Source organism: Leptonychotes weddellii, chromosome 5 (assembly GCF_054177405.1).
Source record: "Leptonychotes weddellii isolate Sample4059 chromosome 5, ASM5417740v2, whole genome shotgun sequence".
NCBI lineage: Eukaryota > Metazoa > Chordata > Mammalia > Carnivora > Phocidae > Leptonychotes > Leptonychotes weddellii.
Window position 1 is genome coordinate 40,944,935 of NC_138373.1, and position 18,356 is coordinate 40,963,290.

Here is an 18,356-nt window from a genome sequence, read left to right on the forward strand (position 1 = left end):
GGGGCACCTCTGCTCCATGCCTGGTTCTTTACCTCCCACTGCCCTTGTTTTGCAGCCTGCAGAGTGGGCCTTACTGGTGGGGGCTCTGAGGGGTTACCGTGACTAGGAAGCAGGGAGGGTGAAGGACTCGGGATTGAGCAAGTGGTTCATTTTACGTGTTTGGGTATTTATAAATGGGGTACTTCCTCCTCAGATGTGGTAATGACATCACAGTGACACCAAAGTCAGCCCTTTGTGTCAATCACATTTGTTGTTTCCTAACTTTTCGCTTTGCTTTCTTCCAGGTGTTTTTCATTGAGTCTGTGTGCGATGACCCTACGGTTGTAGCCTCCAACATCATGGTGAGACCACACAGGACCCCACTCTGGGGTGGCAGTGAGAGAAAAGTGGGGAACCAGATCAGGCCCAGAGCAATAACTAGACACTGAGAGCAAGCTGACTATCCCAGCTTGTTGGTTTTGTCTGAGAGGTGGGATCCAGGAAGGCGGGAAGTGCAGAGTGGTATTTAATTTAGAAGCATGTTCTGTGACCTGGACTGGCTTTATCTGGGGTCCTTGCAGACATTTGGCAGAAAGCAGTCTTTGCGGGACATAAGAGATAAAGCAGGGGACTGGGAACAGTTTCTGTGAGTGGCAGTAGCTTGGCAGCTGGGTGGGGACAGGGCTGCTTGGGACAAAGGGCAACTCACCCCTCCAGATGGGAAAGGAGACAGCGTGGGCTGGACTCTTCAGCTGTTAAGGTCCTTAATCAATAAGAATGATCGAGTGTCGATAAAACTCCGTAGGACGCAGCCAGAGTAAAAGGCAGAACCCCCAAGAGTGGGAAGAATGGAGGTAGTAAAACAGTCTTCCTGCCTTTGCATCTGCAACATTCCCTTCTCCTCTCCCAGTGCCGAGGGGGAGGTTTACCCAGATCGGTTGAGGATAATTGGCAGCTTAATTTAATTAATTCTTAAATTTTGCCACTCGAGAGCAATATATCATAAATGGAAACAGTTACCATGAAGACTTTATCACAGGTCACCTTCTCAAATAGATAATTTTCTCTCCAGCTTAAATACATGAGAGCAAGATGTGTCTCTAATGAGAAGCAGGTCTGATGCTTGCACAGGGAAGGCTCTGATTTGTTGTACACAGCGTGCGTCTTTAGAGGGTTGCTGAAGATTCACTGGCTTCTGGTATTGGAACTTTTCTCCAAGGTAGTGGGAATATTTACAGGCATTTCTAAGAAATGAGTTCGTATTTCAGGAAAGGCTATTCAAATTGTGGAAAATCAGCCCGGATTAGTTTCAGCGCATCCAAAGGAAGAGGCTCAAACTACGGGGACGTAGGACAGAAGTTGCTGTGATCTGAACAGAGGGTTTTGCTGTGTTTCTCCGGTTTGGTTCTCCTAGTCCCACTTGGTAGCGAGGCACAGTGCAGGTGCACAATTAAATTTTCCGCAGCGAGCAGTCCCCACGTGCTCAGCTGGGAACTCACCACTTACCTCGTGCTCTGTTAACACATCTGGTCATTTGCCCCATTTCAGAAATCCGTGGCTCTGCTTAAGCCCGGAGGCAGCTCTGGAGCTTAGGCCTTCCCACTGCGCTCTTTGTGGCGGCCGTGCTAGGGAAAAAGGGGTTTGGGAACTTAGATTGTTTTTCACTGTGGTAAAATATACGTAAGACCAGATTTGCCATCTGACCCGTGTAAGTGTTCCAGCCGTGGCATTCAGCACGCTCACATCTCCGATGCAGCGGTCACCCCCCCGATGGGCAGAACGTTTTCATCTCCCCAGACTGAGACTCTGCACCGTGAAGCACCTAACTCCCTACTGAACTCGGGTTTTTGAAGAGTGTTGGCCTCTCTCGCAGTACTAGTTGTTGTAGAGGAAAAGAACACCTGCATTAACAAATTCTGAGTTTCCCTCAAATCTGCCCCATTGCTCAGACCTATCACTTATAGGAGATGGCGGGTCGGAGGGTCGTTTCTGCTTCACCTCCTTCCCAGGAGAGCAAACCTTCGAAAGGACAGGACGTGTGGGCCAGGTGGAGAAGTACTAATTGGGGACCAGTGACAAGCTTGTGCTGCCCCATACGGGTGGTGGCAGGAAGAATGGTGCCTGGTGCGTAGGGCAGGGCCTCGCTAGCTTCTCCAGAGCGTGCCTTTGCTAACCGGCCGCCTACTGTGCTTATCCAAAACTCGAGTTCAGGGTTGGCGGCCTGGTGGCGACCTGGCTACTGGATTGATCCCGAATCGTGGCCCATTCAGATGTGTTCATTAGAATCCTTGTGGGTTTCCTGTCTCCATCCTTCCAGGGAGCGATCCTCTGTCTCCCGTGGGTGCTTTCCCAGTGTAATCATCCGGCTCTGACTCAACCCCTGGTATATTTCTTTTTTTCCTCTTAAATGCCGGGTAGGATCATCATTATTCTGAGCTGCTCTGTACTTTCCCTGTTTGCAAGCCCCAAATCCTGCTTCGTCTAAGCAGAAAGCCTTCACAGCGTGATTCATCAGCTGCCTCTTTGTGGTGTTACAGGAAGTTAAAATCTCCAGCCCGGATTACAAAGATTGCAACTCAGCGGAAGCCATGGACGACTTCATGAAGAGAATCAGTTGCTATGAAGCCAGCTATCAGCCCCTCGACCCCGACAAATGTGACAGGTAATTCCTAAGAGATGACCGTTCTGAGTCCCCCACTTTAGTGTTTTCTTGCTGTCCCCACAAAGCACTTGCTCCTGGATACTTTCATCAGTCCTCTTTTAAAACATCTTTTGAAAAAATCCTTGGGCGCCTGGGTGGCTCAGTTGGTTAAGCGACTGCCTTCGGCTCAGGTCATGATCCCAGGATCCTGGGATTGAGTCCCACGTCGGGCTCCCTGCTCACCAGGGAGCCTGCTTCTCCCTCTCCCTCTACCCCTCCCCCTGCTCATTCTCTTTCACTTTCAAATAAATAAATAAAATATTTTAAAAAATAATAAAAAAAATCCTTGATTGCGTATTCAGTGTCAATGTTTCAGGTGCTCACCATGTTGAGGTGTGGAAGGTGCACGTCGAGCTCCATCTTCCTCTTGTCCCTTTGCTGTGTCCTTTCTTTTCTGTTCTGCTCTCTTGCTTTGCTGTCCCCCTCTTCTGGGAAGCATCGGCCTCTTGACCACGCCCTGCACACTTATTCTCTGTCTCTGAGACAGCAGACTCCCATCTGCGCCCTCACAGAGCTCACAGCCAGACGTGGTGGTTTTGTTGGCGCGGAGTCTCTGCAACGGGCCTGGGGCCCCGGGGTTCACACGCGGGCCGGCTGGGCTGGGCTGTGCGGCCCGGGGACTGCGGGTCAGCTGCTTGCCTTCCTGTGCAGGGACCTATCCCTGATCAAGGTGATCGACGTGGGCCGGCGGTTCTTGGTGAACAGAGTTCAGGACCACATTCAGAGCCGCATCGTGTACTACCTGATGAACATCCACGTGCAGCCCCGCACCATCTACCTGTGTCGGCATGGCGAGAGCGAGCACAACCTCCAGGGGAAGATCGGAGGGGACTCGGGTCTGTCCAGCAGGGGCAGGAAGGTAGGGGGGAGCAGGGGACAGGGCGGGCTGCTGAGGGATGGGGTGTGTCCCCGGGTGTGTAGTGCACGTGTGGCGGGGGGGGTCCCTGGGTCTTCGGGGAGGATGTGCCTACAGGGGCTGCTCCTCAGTGGCTCCCGGGCTCCTCCTCACTGATCTGATGACAGCAGAGCAATGTCCCTGCCGTGGAGTGGGACGAGCCCTGCACTGCTTCTTGGGGGGTGAGGGGGCAGGAGCCTGAGTCCAGCGCGTGTCCCTCTTGTCCCGTGCCCTCTCAGTTTGCAAACGCCCTGAGCAAATTTGTGGAGGAGCAGAACCTGAAGGACCTCAAGGTGTGGACAAGCCAGCTGAAAAGTACCATCCAGACCGCAGAAGCCCTTCATCTTCCCTACGAGCAGTGGAAGGCGCTCAACGAGATCGATGCTGTGAGTGCCGGGACCCGACCTCGGCCGTGGGAGGTGGGGCGCGGGCGCGAGAGGGCAAAGAGGAGGTCTCTTCCCACCGAATCTGCCCGAGATGAGGGCCCTTGCAGACGTGCACGTGCTGTGTTGAGCGACGCGCGGTGACGTCTGGGTGTCCCCACCAGGGTGTTTGCGAGGAGATGACGTACGAGGAGATCAAGGACACCTACCCCGAGGAGTACGCTCTGCGGGAGCAGGACAAGTACTACTACCGCTATCCCACCGGGGAGGTACGTGCGCTGGCGGGGCCCTGTGCCTGCTCTCTGCGTGTGACAGCCGGGCCCAGTCGGCCCCCTTCCTGGCGACGGGGCGCGGTAGCCGAGGGGCAGAAGGGCTCTGCATCCAACCTCCCGCGTACCCCTTCCGATGCTCGTTCCTGGTGCTCTCAGCTCCCATCCAGTCTTCCTAAAGCGAGCCTTGTAAACAGCTCCAGGCAGTACAGTTGTATTTCCCCGTGAGCAGCCGCCAGATGCGTTTCTCTGAAGATTATGCAGTGATGTGGGAGACCACGTCAGTCGGGGCGATCATTCGCTCAGCACGAGGGACCCCCCGCCTCCCCCCGGCTGCAGGCGAGGTGGCAGACATGTGTCATCTCAGGTCATGTGTACTCACTGAGTTGCGGCCACGTGTGGCCCTGTCTGGTCGAGCGAGCAGGGGACGGAGCCTCTGCAATGCGGGGTGCTCTGGGGGTCTGCTGCAGGGCGCCAGGGACACTAGTGGGTCCTTGCGGTCTGCAGGCTCTCGGTCTTTGTCCTGCTCCATTCCCTTGTGCTCACGGCGCTGACCTCCTCTGTGGCCCTGGCCCCCCCGTTCTTGGAAGCTGATTAGTAAGAGAAAGCGGGGGAACCACGGAGGGAGAGGCGTGAGTGGGAGCCGTGGTGGTCCTTTTTATTTTTATTTATTTATTTTTCTTAAAGATTCTATTTATTTGAGAGAGAGAGAATGAGAGACAGAGAGCATGAGAGGGAAGAGGAGCAGAGGGAGAAGCAGACCCCCTGCTGAGCAGGGAGCCCGATGCGGGACTCGATCCCAGGACCCTGGGATCATGACCTGAGCTGAAGGCAGTCGCTTAACCAACTGAGCCACCCAGGCGCCCTGTGGTGGTCCTTTTTAAAAGCCACCCGTCAGCCCCTTCTTTTTCAGTTTCTTTTTATTGAGAGGAAATTCACACAATATAAACTTCCCCATTTTAAAGTAGACGATTCAGTTGTGGTTAGTGCACTCAAAATACTGTGCAACTGTTACCACTAATTCTAGAACGTTCTATCACTCCCAAAAGAACAGGCAGCCTGTGACCCCCACCCCCAGGCCCCGGCAACCACGGATCTACTCTGTGTGTCTGTGGGCATGTCTCTTCTGCATAGTTCATAGAAAGGGGGTCGTATAACACGTGGCCTTTTGTGTCTGGCGTCTTTCGCTTAGTGTAACGTGTTCAAGGGTCCTCCACGTCGTAAGCGTGTGTCAGGACGTCATTCCCTCCCCCATGTGGAGGATCAGGGAGCAGCCGTGAGAGAGGATGGTTTACGGTCCTCTCGGAGGACTGCTTTTCCACATCCTCACCCACAGGGGGACAGTCTCCCTTTTCTAGGAAGCCAGTGGGGGTGGGTCCCCCGGCGCCCAGGAGGGATGCGCCACGGAAACACCACCGGCTGTAGATCGATTCTCAGTTGATTCTGTGTCCCCTGGTTTCTGACCACAGGAAGGCGTGGCCCCCACCCTTCCCTGCGTGCACCTCTATTCCAACGCAGCATCCCTGTCTGTCTGTCTTGCAGTCCTACCAGGACCTGGTCCAGCGCCTGGAGCCGGTGATCATGGAGCTGGAGCGCCAGGAGAACGTGCTGGTCATCTGCCATCAGGCCGTCCTGCGTTGCCTCTTGGCCTACTTCCTGGATAAGAGTGCAGGTGCTGCCGTCCTCCCAAGCCTCCTCGGGATGGTGGGGGCGATTAGGAGCCAGTCGGGCTCCCCCAGAGGGAGGAGGGAGACTGGCCTTGGAGTGTGGGGTTGCTGCAGACCAAGGCCTTCCCCACCCAGGCCACACGGGTCATCTGCTGTGCTGCTGGGTGTTGGGGCAGGCCTCCTGGCCCAGGGCTTCCCGGCCAGCCCTCGGGAAGGCCTTCAGAGCACAGTTGATGCACAGTCTGGTGGGCTTAAGGGCTTCGCGAAACAGCCTCCTGAAAGTCCTCAGCTCCTCACATCTCAGGGGCTTTGGGCGGCGGGCCGGGGGCAGCGCTTCAGCCCACCTCTAAAGAACAAAGCACCCAGAAAATTCATGAGACTTAAGAGACTTAAAATTTAAGCCTGTGTCTACCCAAGCTTCACCCAAATCCCCACGCACCTAAACCGGGGAATGACTTTTAAACTCTAACACACGGCGTGAGGGCAGGTTTGGGGTTGGTTTTGATCGTGTTCTTTTGGCTAGGGGTTTCTCCTAGGGCCGCCTGCCTTGAGCAGGAGGGGCCTGTGTGTGGGGTGGGGGGGCACGGAGACACGCTCGGCCAGGACCCCGAGGGCGCCGACGCCGTGGCCGAAGCTCTCCCTGGGGACCTGCAAGTGTCCGTCCTCAAGGCTTGTGTCTCATCGTGAGTCCCTTTCTCTTCTTTTCAGAGGAGATGCCTTATCTGAAATGCCCCCTTCACACCGTCCTCAAACTGACACCTGTTGCTTACGGTGAGTGTGGTGACGCAGCCCCTGCCACGCCCTGCTTCCCTGGGACAGTGGCTCCTGGTGGCTCTCGAGTGGACGTGGCCTGTCCCCTTGAACTGGAAGCCAACCTCTGTCCCCACCCTCACGCAGGCTGCCGTGTAGAGTCCATCTACCTGCATGTGGAGTCTGTGAGCACGCACCGGGAGAGGTCAGAGGTGAGTGCACTCCGGCTTCCCCCTCCGTCCTCCATCCTGGGAGGGACTCTGGAGTGACAGGGCCAGAGGTGTGCGAGCCCTGGGGAGGCCCCCACGTCACATTACCTGTAACCGCGCACCTGCATCCTTCAGCACCGGGTTCTCGCTGAGGGAGTTTGTTGGAAATCAGCCGGTCTTTGTGACTTTCTCCCCTGCCTTTCCTTTTCATTTGTGTGTTCCTGCCCTGCCTCTGTATGTGGCTTCTTGGCATCTTTTTCTTACTTTCCATATTTCCCCCCCGCCCCCCATTTCGATGTAACCCAGGGAATGGGTATTAAAGCGGAAGACACATTCCGCTCTTGCAAGCATAACTGTAGCACAGCCAATGTCTTCCTTTGGGGTGACTGAGACGCCTTTCACGTTTAGAGTGGTGCAGACGGGATTAGCAAATGCGCTCAGTTGTCTGCGGACGCTTAGGTGCAGAATTAGCAAGAAGACGAAAGTTGTGGCAAGGGGGTGGTGGGACTGGAGAGGCGGTGTGGTTTGCGAAGTAGGGACTCCAGGGACCACTCGGTGAGTGGAAGGTTTCTTCAGGAGACCCCAGGCCTGGTGGCATCTGATTTCCCCTGGGGAGGCCTCACCCTTGGGGGGGCAGCCAGGTCGGAGCCCCCACGGGCACAGCAATCCGCTGCCCGGGTGTGGTTGGGAAGGAACGTTGGACTTACTTTCCACCGACTATCTGTCAAACCACAACGCTTCGCCAGTTGACCCTTTTCTCTTCCACGGAGTGTGATGTTCCCGTCCGTGCAGGACACCTACCTCCCTGTTCCCAAGGAGCTTGGCCACAAGATTTTGGCATGAAAGTCCCAGCTTCCACCAGCCGTTGACTGGCTGGTTGACCAAAGGGAAAGGAGGATGGACAGCCAGGCTTGGCCCTGTGGCGGCCCCTGCTTCTGAACGTGGGTGGTGGGGTGAGGAGCGGTTTCCCAGCCTGACTCCGCCAGCGAGGCTGGGCCTCCACTGGGCTCCGATGGTCCCTGAGCACCTCGCTGTGTGGAACTGGGGCAGCGTCTTGAGGGAGACTGACCTCTGCTCAGGCTTCTGGGCTGCAGGCTGCAGAGTCCCAGGGCCTTGGGACAGAAGTCCTCGCTCCTGTTGCATTGTCACTCGATCGGAAGGCTAGTGTTTGGCCCTGGCTTGCTGTTTCTGCCCACCTCCGATTTTCTGCCTCTTTGCTCTCCTGGTGGGGGTTGAAGCTTGCATTTCTTGTCCTAAGCCGGGGTGTAGTAATGGGGAGCAGGAACCATCTCGTATCTGCTGTGCGCACCCTGGCTCGCGGTCGGTGGGGGGAGACCAGCCTCGGCTCCCTCCCTCTCCCCCTCCTTGCTGTCCCCTCCGTGGTGACCTGAGCCTCACACTCAGGCCTCCGTTCCCCTTTCTCGGCTCTCTCAGAGGCTGGCAACAAGGTTCTTTCCTCCGATCTCATTATCTGCTTTCCCTGAATGACTGTCCACAGAGCTGGTCTTGCTGTCCGTTCCTCACCTGCTTTGTGAACGTTGCGTTTGTCCGAGTGGGCGTCTTGGAATGTTTCGGGAAAGGGGCTCAGCACATCCTCCCTCGTTCTTGCCAACTGGGAGTCACAGGACAGAATTGCAACCCCGTGGTCCCAGGGTCAGTCACCGTGGTCAGTCTCGAATCTGTAAAATCCAGAAGCAGAGAAATGTGTTTTGTTTGGTTTTGGGTTTTTTTTGTTTTGTTTTGTTTTGTTTGTTTGGGTTTTTTTTTTTTTTTTTTTTGGCTTATTTACCTCCCCACTCCTTGTAACTGTCGCCTTCTCTCTTTTGTCTTTGTCTTGCTTAGGATGCAAAGAAGGGACCTAACCCGCTCATGAGACGCAATAGTGTCACCCCACTAGCCAGCCCCGAGCCCACCAAAAAGCCTCGCATCAACAGCTTTGAGGAGCATGTGGCTTCTACCTCCGCTGCCCTGCCCAACTGCCTGCCCCCGGAGGTGCCCACGCAGCTGCCCGGACAAGTGCGTTGACCCCTTTCCTTTCTCACAGTCAGTGTGGGGCGGGAGGAGAGCCCCCCTGGGGGCAGCGGTGGCCTCAGACCCAGGCCTGCGTGTGCGGGTTGGGGAGGGAGAGAACATGGGGATCCCCCCCCCAACCGAGGTTCGTGGCACCCTGGGGTCCTTCCTTGCTGACCACGGCTGCGCGCGTGCACGCCTCCTTTCTGAGCAGCTGTTCTTCCCAGGGCAAAACGGGGTGGAACAGGAGAAATGGCCAAGTGTCTGGGTCCCACTCACATTCCCGAATACTTTTTTTCTCAAACAAAATTGAAGACAGAGGCCTAGTTCAGAAGTCTCCCTTCAGCTCTGGGTTGTCGGCCACACGTGGCCCGAGGACGTCTTTTCTGTCCTAGGCCGATGGCCGAGGATCTTCCTTCCGTGCTTCCTTGTGCAGTCCCCGTTGTAGAAAAGCATGTTCTCCTCCAGAGCTGGGGTAGAGCCTGGGCAGCCAGCCTCGCAGGACGGCCTGGGAAGAGCGACTTTCTCACACAACACAGATGCCACATAATCCCACATAGTAAAGATGCTAAAAAGCAAAAACCCAGCTAGATTTCACTAGTTTAATTTGCTGTGAAGATGAAAAGCTGACAGATGTTGGCTCTTGGGCATTAAGACTTATTTTCAGAAGAGCATCTTTTTCTCAGTGGCAGCCAGGACTCTTTGCCAATACGGGAGACCTAGAAATTCCCAGGCACAGATTTGGGGGCCACCTCGAGATGGCCCCCCACCTCCACCCACCATGTCTGGGCTCTTCACAAATACGTCACAGGCTGAATCTCAAATCGGATTTGAGAGCTCAGTGCCGAGGCCCCCGAACTCTTGCTGCGTTTCCCCTGAAGCTCATTTAAATCTCGTGGTGTCTGGACTTGGCGTTGCGGGGCAGAGTGCTGGGCAGCCTCAGGCAGGCTACCGAACCTCTGCAGGCCTCAGTTTCCCCATCTGTGGAAAGGGGAAATAGCACCTACTGCAGAAGGCGGGTCAGATGAGGTCGTTCGCGCTGAGCGTCTTACACGGTGGTGGCCGCCCCGGCACCAGCTATAAGATGTTATCGTGTCCTTTTATGAAAACCGAGAACTGAAGTGGTTTGTGGGTGACATTCAGTTTGGGCGTAAATTGTGGGGTCACGGTTGGAAGTGGAGGTTGTTGCTGCAGATGCTTGGGGGGACTGGCCTGGGCCGGGGTTGGGTGGCCTGCTGGTCACAGAGGACGTGCGGCTGGGGTGCCCCCGACTCTGACAGGACAGTCCTTGGAGGCTGCCAGGCCGGATCCTCAGGAAGTCTGGAAGCCATCGGGTGGGGCCAGGCTGGTCCCAGCAGAGGATGTCCTGGTTTCAAATGACTCGGGGCCTGTACCCTGTCCCTCTACTGACTTCTCTCTCTCTCTCTCCACTTTTTCTCTCTGCAGCCTTTGCTAGGGAAAGCCTGTTTGTAAGTATTTTTCTCTGAATAATTTTGCTCTTCGCACCTCTTTCTCCTTGCTTGCCAGTTTGGCCTCCCGCCTGATAAAACGTGGAGGACGATGACAGTTTTGGTCATACGTGACAGAGAAAGACGGCCTTGGGGGAGGGGGAAGGGGATTCATGAATTTTTAGAAAAAGATGCAAGAAGCAATGTGGCCCCGCTGTCCCCTGCGCGTCCTGCTGCCCTGCTTGCCACAGCTGCCTTCCTGCACATCCCTCGGGGGTCCTCGTTACTGTTAGTACTTGCAGTGGGTCTGGCTTGACATAAACCTACCTTTTTCCCTCAAGTCCGATTTTGGCACCAGGCTAGGTCTTAATGCCCGATGCATCGTCTTTTAAGTTCTGTGCTGCCTCTAGGAGAGGCCTTTCATGTTGAAAGGAAAAGTAACCCAGGGCCTCGTCTGTAAAACAGAGGACAGGCTCTGGGGGTGGGGGGTGGGGGGGCGTGGTGGGCCTGCAACCCTGCAGGCTCTCCCTTCTGTCTGAGCAGAGACCCACTCCCCTGGGGCTCCAGGACCCTGGCTCTCTGGGGAGGTCTGTTTGGGAACCACTGCTGTGGATCTGGTTGTCCTGTACCAGCATCTGCTTAGCCTTAATGGTCACAACCAGCATTGGGTGCAGCGCTCGAATCAGACCCATTGGTTTCCCCTGTCCTTTAGCCGGAGTTCTGCAGGAAGTTTCTGGTTAAGTGTCAGCCGGAACAGAGCAGCTGCTAGATAATTCAGTGTGTTCACTGCTCCGGCGGCCCCCGCCACGGAAGGAGCCAAGGCCTTCCATCTTGGAGTTCCATTAACAGCTGCCGTGATATACCCCCTGCCCCAACCCTTCCGGTCACTACCTGCCCATCCTCCCTTTTGCTGATTGGGTGACCTTGACTAATAGATGCAGAAATGGAATTGGCTTGAGGAGTCCAGCCTGTGAGCCTGAAAGCGTGGCTTTTTCTTGGAAAATGGTCGTTTAGCATCATGCTGGGATTAGGTGGCCCCAGCTGCAGCGAAATCTATTTTGCGATGCTTTACAGCTTGCGGAGAATGGGCTTGCTTGCATATATTCCGTGTCTTTCGGCCTTAAAATAACTCCAGGAGGTCTGTAGGGCAGTTCTGTCCTTTTTTACCGGATGAATGAGGGTAAGGCCCTTGCCTCCGGCCATCCAGCTAGTCAGTAGCAGAACTGGGACTTGAGTGGGTCTGTTTCCCTCTCCTGAAGGCTGCCTGCCTTCTCTCTGCTGGCTTCTGGGAACGGTCAAGGCACTGTTCACCTACCGCTCACCGGGCCACCTGACGTTTGAGGCCTGTGGGGCACTGCCCAGAGCTGCTTGGATGTCCTTTCTAGCTCTTGCAGCTTCTCCCATGCACCTGCTCTCTGCAGCTAGCGTGTGTTTACTTACTGGTGGGCCTGTCCATGAAACTCAGTCTTAAAGACAATCTGTCCCCTGTCTGGTACCTCCTTGAAGCCAGGCGTTGTAACCGAGTGCTTCTAGAGCAAGAGTTCTCCTGGCGTGAAAACTAGCCTTTGGATTTGGAGGCTTCTACTTTTGCATCTGTGCACATCCTGTTCCTTTTGAGCCATGGCCTGATGTTGCCAGGAAAGACACCTTCCTGCTGGGAGGGTGCCCCTCGGGCACATCCTCCCCACCTTCTAAGGTTGAACTTGCTTGTCTCCGTGGCTCATAGTGCCTTTGGCTAGAATCCCTCCAGTTCAGCAAAAGTGTATCCTCTGGACCCGTCACACCTGCACCAGCGTCCAGCCCCACCTGGGAGTGTGAGGCCACGTCTGAGATCGCAGATACCCACTTTTACTACTCAAGTCAAACTGAGCCCGGTTTGGATCTTGGTTTTTATTACCCTCCATCTTTCGACTTCTGGACAATTCTAGCACTTCTGCTTCCTCGTCTGTAACATGGAGACAGGAACAGTACAAGGTGTTTTGATCATGAGAATATAGATGTGGAGCTTAGCAGAACGTCCAGCACATAGTCCGTGCCCGGCGGATGCTAGCCGTTATCACGGGACAGACGGTGCCCTGTGCTTTGCTGGGATGCCCAAGGTGCTCGGGTTTGCGCTCCCTCTGCATTTGGATGCCCCCCTGTTCCTTCTGCGCGGGCCAGTGGGGTTTCTTCTCATGAGCAGCAGGAGCACCAGGAGACTGGGGAGTGGGGAGAATCCCTGGGGGCTTACGGGTTGTGGCCTGAGGACACCAGCGAGATTGTGAGATCGTGGTTTCCTGGTTAATCGGGCCCGCCTGCCGGGTCGGATGCCGCGTCCTGCCGTCCTCCCCTGCGGGCGGCGCTAGTGCTCTGGGCAGCAGACCATCGGGCATCCTTGATTTTTAAATTTCAAATGCACACGAAAAAGAAGATACTACTAAAGATGTTTTGTTCTGTTCTTCTTTTCCAACATGTTCTTCCCTTCCCCCCACTATGCTTGAAAGACGAACTGTTTGTCACATTTTCTCAAAGTTTTCTCCTTACTAACCTTGGAAAGGTAAATGGCTCGGTGCATGCCCCTCTCTGTCCCCTCCACCTCTCCCTGAGGCATGGCATCTCAGCCTGTCCGGGCATCTCGGTCTGTGTGGAGACTGGCCATTGTCAAGTCTGTGACTCAAACACCCCGTGCCGGAGAACACGTGTTTTTTTAAGAGCAGCACCATTGTCTCGAGGTCCTCTCTCTCTTGTTTCCTCGTTTCCCTCCATATGGCCTGAACCAGGGCACCATGTGTGAGTGATGTGACGTGGCCCGTGCCTGCACTCCCCAGTGTCATTGTTGCATTCGTCATCATCCGTGGGCGTGCGAGGTCGGAGGGCCGGGTGGAGCCAGCAGCTGCAGTGGGGCCGGGCGGCACCTCGAGCTCCCTAAGTGGCGGGCTGCAAGGCGGCGAGGTCCTCCCAGGGAGACCCCTACCCACAGACACCACCTCACGTACCTGTGACCTGAGGCGGCGGTGGCCTGGGCTGAGCGGGGGCTGCGGGTCCTGCGAGTCTCTTCTGTCCAGGCGTCCCGACTGTGGGCCCTTGGTTCTGCACGGGAGCAGGGGGGGCCTCCAGGATCCCTGCACCCCTGTGTGCCCGCCTCCGCTCCCCTCTTCCCCCGCCCCCTTCACATGGCCTGGGCAGAGACAGGAGGGGAAAGAGCACTTGGACCAACTGTTTCCTTTCTTGGCGGGGCGGGTGGAGGTGAGGCGAGGAGCGCGCCGTGTGCCCTGGCAGCTGCCGTCTGGCCCCAGCTGACTGAGAAACAGGTTTTTAAGGGGGTTTTGATCTTGGTCAGCGTCGTAGGTAGGGGTGGGACTTCCGGCGAGGACTGCTTTTGTTAGAACAGGAAGAGAGCTTTAGTGACATGCATCCTTCCCTGCCTGGCGTCCTTGCCTGGCTCCTCCCCGGTGCCATCCATCCGGCCAGTGGCACCCATGTTCTGGGCGCCCGGCCCGTTCCTAGAATCTGGGGTCCAAGGGCCGGACGCGCGGTCTACTTGAGCAAGTTGGGAGGAGAGTCCTTATGCTTCGTTGGAGGGCCCCTGGCCCATCTCCTGCCCGGCTTTGGGCGGCTGGAGTCCCCTGGGGGCGGGCGGGCCGGTCTCCAGGCTCTAAAGGGCCGAGGGCTGGAGGGCTCCTTAAGTGTGGGCGCTTGGTGTTGCCCGGAGCTCCGACCCACGAGAGCTGCCTGTTCTCCCACGCCTCCTAGAAGCAGGTGCCAGGCCTCTGCCCCGAGGGCCCTCGCCCGGCCTTGCCCAGGCCCTTCTGTGGGGTGACGCTGGGCTTAACTTCCACCACGGCCCTGGAGCCCACCTGGGCCTTCTTCCACCCGTTTGGCGATGACGCTCTTCTGGGGTCGTGTTCTTTGTCTGAGGGAGGGACGTGGTCTCCATCGCATGGCTTTAGTCTTTTTGGCTTTAGGAAGCCTTGTGGACAGGAAATAATAATTCCCTTTCCTTGCCCCTCTCTTCTCCTGGAAACAGAACATGAAAGGCACCCAGAGCAGCATCGACTCCAGGACACACTGAGGCCGGACCCGGCGGTTCCATTACAGTTCCATTCCTGCAGCTTAGTTAATGCTTTTCCCATCTACCCGAGGCCAGCGATTCCCCAGGACTTCTTCCAGAACGGGGTGGGTGGGATCGAAGAGGGGCCTGCTGGTCAGAGAGAACTGGGCCGCCGACCGCGGCGGGGCAGCCGAGACCCCAGGAGGCCTCTCCCGGGGGCGTGCGTGGGGTCCGTGCCCTCTCCCTGGCCTCCCTGACCCTCCGCATGGCTCAGAAAGGATGATGAGCCGTCGAAGAGGAGCTGGGAGAAGGCCCCGAGGAGGGGATGTTGGCCTCCACGCTGTTTTGTTTTGTTTAGTTTCTATGATCCTGACCTGGTATGTTCCCAGCTTGGGGAGATGACACTCGGCCCCAGAATCCTAAAGTTAAAGGGGGGCCTAGATCTCAGTTGCTGAAGAGGAAGGGATGGTGACAACCTTGGTGAAAACTTTTACAAGGCTCTTCTGTGCCTCGTGGCTCAGACGTTGCCTCGTGAAGGAAGGATTCAGGCCTGCACCGGGCTGGGGCCGGAGGTGCAGGGAGAAGGCTCTGAGCCAGATGCGCCTGTCTGATCGGCAGCCACCTGCCGCGGGGCCACACGCCTTCCTTTCTGGGTCTGCGTTCTGCCTCTGGAGACGCTCAAGGACAGTCTGGCTGTGTCGGCAAAAGGAAATATTGTTCCAGAAGAGCCCCAGGGCCTCCCCCATCCCCCTCCCCCCTGAGCTGCTTGCTCTTGCACTTTTTTAACTGGCAGAAGGCGGGATGGGAAGGTTGCACCTTCTCTTCAGGAACCTCGATGTTTGGGGTTCGTGCCCTTGGAGACTGGAGCTTGGAAAGCATGTGGGGAACGGGGCATGCCCATGAGATGGGGAGCTCAGAGGGACCCCAGTCAACCAGCGGGCAGCAAGTTGTTCGGATCCTTGCAAGACTGACCCGGGAGATGGAGCAGAGATGATCACGGCTCTGGCCTCCTTCCTTCAGGATGTTCATCGTCTCCCTGTGCTTCCCACGTGGGGACGGTGGCCCAGCCGAGACGTCCCCTGCAGCTGCGTCCTCCAAGAGGCTGTCTGTGGTCTCCTGACGGGACTGAGCTCAATCCTGCATATTTTTGTGGAGCATCTGCTATACACCCAGCACGGTGCTGGCTTGCTTTATTCCGAAGAAGAGAATGTCCTCGCTTGCCTTTGGCTCCTGTGGCCTTTATGGGGGTGGATCAGACCAGGGCTTGTGGGACATGTGGTTCTGAATACCTGTAGTTTCTGCCTACTGGTTTCTCCTTGCTGCCTCCATGGACTGGGGATGAGCAGGTGTCTTGAGGCCCAGAAGAAATGATTTGGAGACTCCGTGGTAGAATTTCCCCAAATGACCTTTGGGGAATCTTCGAAGAATCTCTAAAAGCTGGTGCCAAAGGTCACTTCCCTTGCTTGCCCTCTGCTTTCGAGTCTGACAGTCTCGCCCCTCTAAGCTGACGAGACATGTACCGGGAGTGGGGTCGGGGTGTGGGGGTGGGGGACTCGGACATCCAGAGCGGAGACTGGACAACACGTGCTTTTCTGGTTGGGGTTCAGTGGGACATTGGGACATGCTTCCGATACCATACAATCAAGTTCGTGGGTTTCACACTGAAACATTCAGGTCCTCCCCCATTCTTCCCCAGTTGGGCACTTTGCCCAAAACGATGTCTGTGTATCTTTGTTCCTGTGTGACCGAAGATGGGTTATTTTCCCTTTCCTGCCATCTTGAGTCTCGTCAGACGGCAAGTGTGTGTGCACAAGCGTGTGCTTGTAGGTTGGTCGTATTTTTAGAGGGGCCTGTGGCTCTGCTCTTGAGAACAGCTTTCTTAAGTCCCTCTTTCTGGACAAGGCCCTCTTTCTGGCCTCCTTGTCATGCTGGCTGTCAGAGCCGACTCTTGAGTTTTGACCCTTCCTACCGATCCACCTGGGGCTGTGTGTGGGTGCCCTCCCCCGGCCGCCAACTGCTGAGGTCAGTACCTACGGAAGTGAACATCCTGAACACTCATTTGTGAGGGCCCAGATGGGGCGAGAGGACATAAACACGGAAGAGGAGAGAGACCCCAGAGAGGTCAGAATGCTTCCCGACTGAAAGCCGGGATCTGACCCGAGGCGCTGGACGGAGCGTGTGTTTGAGCTGTGGTCATAGGGCTACTGATACTCTATCACCTCTCCCCCCTTACTCCCCCCAAAATATCTGGGACCAATTTTGTTAACGCGGTATAGTTGTTTTTGGGTGGGCTTACCCCCTGTCCTTACTCTGTCCTGAGACCACGGGCGAAGCTCGTCATTCGCGGGGAGAAGAGAAACAACCACACCAATGATGTTTTCGTTTGTAATACTTGAAATTTATTTTTTTATTATTTTGATAGCAGATGTGCTATTTATTTATTTAATATGTATAAGGGAGCCTGAAAATAGAATGCTGTATAGATCGGGTTTAGTTGTTCGTTGGTTGGTTTGGGGGCCTTTTACGTGTGACTTACGACTTTCTCTGTGTTCTGTATATTGTCAGAATTAATGACCTGGGATGAGGGTGTGCCAGCTTTTCAAACGGGATGCTTTTCAGAAATTTGTATATTTTGCAGTCGCCAGAACAATAAAATACCTGGTTGAAATACACTGATGAAGTGCACCTCTGATCCTTTTCTGGGGGGGCGGTGGCGGGGGGGCTCGTGGGCAGAGGAAAGCGTTTAGTTGACCCTTGTGGTCAGTGCACCAAGTGTCTACCACTGGGCTCTTGACCGACCTATCACCCATCCTCGTCCTTTAAACGGGACGCGCTGGTACGGATTGCCGGTTGATCTGTACGATACGGACGTCCCTTCCCCGCGCACAGACCGGCCCGTGTGTGCGCCCTTGATCCTGAGCCCCTTCAGCAGAAGCATGCGCACACAAGCATGGTCACACGTGATGGCCCCGGGCAGAGTCACAGGAAGGCCTTTGGTGTTAGGTTCTGGGGTCCTTTCACGTCCCTGCCCTTCCCCCCACCCCATTGTCACCCCTGTCGTTTCTACAGGGAAAAAAAACTCAGTCGAACTTCTCGGGCCACTCTGCCATGCCTGAAGCGAGGTGTTTGACTTGAGTACCTTCATCTCTATAGATGAGACCCTCTAATGCAGGCAGGGCTGGGGGCTGAATGGCCCCCGCTGTTACATGCCGGAAACAGACCTTGCTCCCAAGTTAGTCTTTCTGCCTCGCTGACGCTTTCTCCCATCTTAGCTGCCAAGAGACCAGGAGTCAGCGGTTTGGCACCTCCATTTTGAAATGACTTCCGAGGTTCTCTGCAACTGGCATGGTGGACAGAGCATTTTGGTCAAGGGCCTCGCCTGGCACTCGGAGCACAAACACCCACCGAGGGCTGGGCCTGACCCACACATCAGGCCAGCCTCTCAACTTCAGAGCCCACGGTGGAGCGCTCGTGACGTGTTGGGTGCGGGGCTCAGGGGAGCGGCCTTCACAGATGTGGGTCTCTGCCCCTAGATTGGGGCCGATCTCTCAGGTCATCTACCAAGGAAATTAGAAGGGGGTCCTGGAAGAGGTTGTATGCAAACTTCAAAGCCCTGGGCCTACCAGGTGGTGGGAATCTGCAAGTATCATGACCTTCTGGGCAAGCTCTGAGATGCATGTGTGACTTTGGCTTAGGGCTATAATGACAGAATAAATACTGACGAAAGGGTGACCAGGTAGGCAAGTGGGGGGAGAAGAGGGGCAGAAAGCTGCAGGAAGGTGAATGCCAGAAGGAAATTGATGCACTACTGAGGTCCTAAATACGAGCCAGACACGCTGTGGCTCTTTGTACCTTGAAAACCACAGTAGGAATTCCCCTGTAGCAGATAAAGTCATTATGCCAAATATTAACTGCTGCAGTGCTGAAGATTTAGTTAACCGTGTTCAGTGATCCTTAGGGGTCCCCCAAGAGGTCAGCCTGTTACTGTCATGCCCGTTTTAGGGATGCGGAATTC

General features: G+C 55.7%; 1 protein-coding gene across 5 annotated transcripts in view; it reads left to right on the forward strand.

The window, feature by feature from the left end:
* Positions 1–17,013, forward strand: part of PFKFB3 (6-phosphofructo-2-kinase/fructose-2,6-biphosphatase 3) — a 76,705-nt gene extending 59,692 nt beyond the window's left edge. For 2 of the 5 annotated variants that reach the window (XM_081820541.1, XM_081820538.1), the window contains exons 6-16: positions 285–341; positions 2,517–2,641; positions 3,332–3,539; positions 3,815–3,961; positions 4,123–4,227; positions 5,770–5,899; positions 6,603–6,665; positions 6,792–6,856; positions 8,696–8,869; positions 10,310–10,332; positions 12,795–17,013. In XM_081820541.1, the coding sequence (XP_081676667.1) occupies positions 285–341; positions 2,517–2,641; positions 3,332–3,539; positions 3,815–3,961; positions 4,123–4,227; positions 5,770–5,899; positions 6,603–6,665; positions 6,792–6,856; positions 8,696–8,869; positions 10,310–10,332; positions 12,795–12,837 (1,140 nt within the window). In that variant the 3' untranslated portion in view covers positions 12,838–17,013. The remainder of the gene's footprint in view (positions 1–284; positions 342–2,516; positions 2,642–3,331; positions 3,540–3,814; positions 3,962–4,122; positions 4,228–5,769; positions 5,900–6,602; positions 6,666–6,791; positions 6,857–8,695; positions 8,870–10,309; positions 10,333–12,794) is intronic. The other 3 variants (XM_081820540.1, XM_081820539.1, XM_081820542.1) reach the window with 3 other exon arrangements.
* The last annotated feature ends 1,343 nt before the right edge of the window (positions 17,014–18,356 follow it).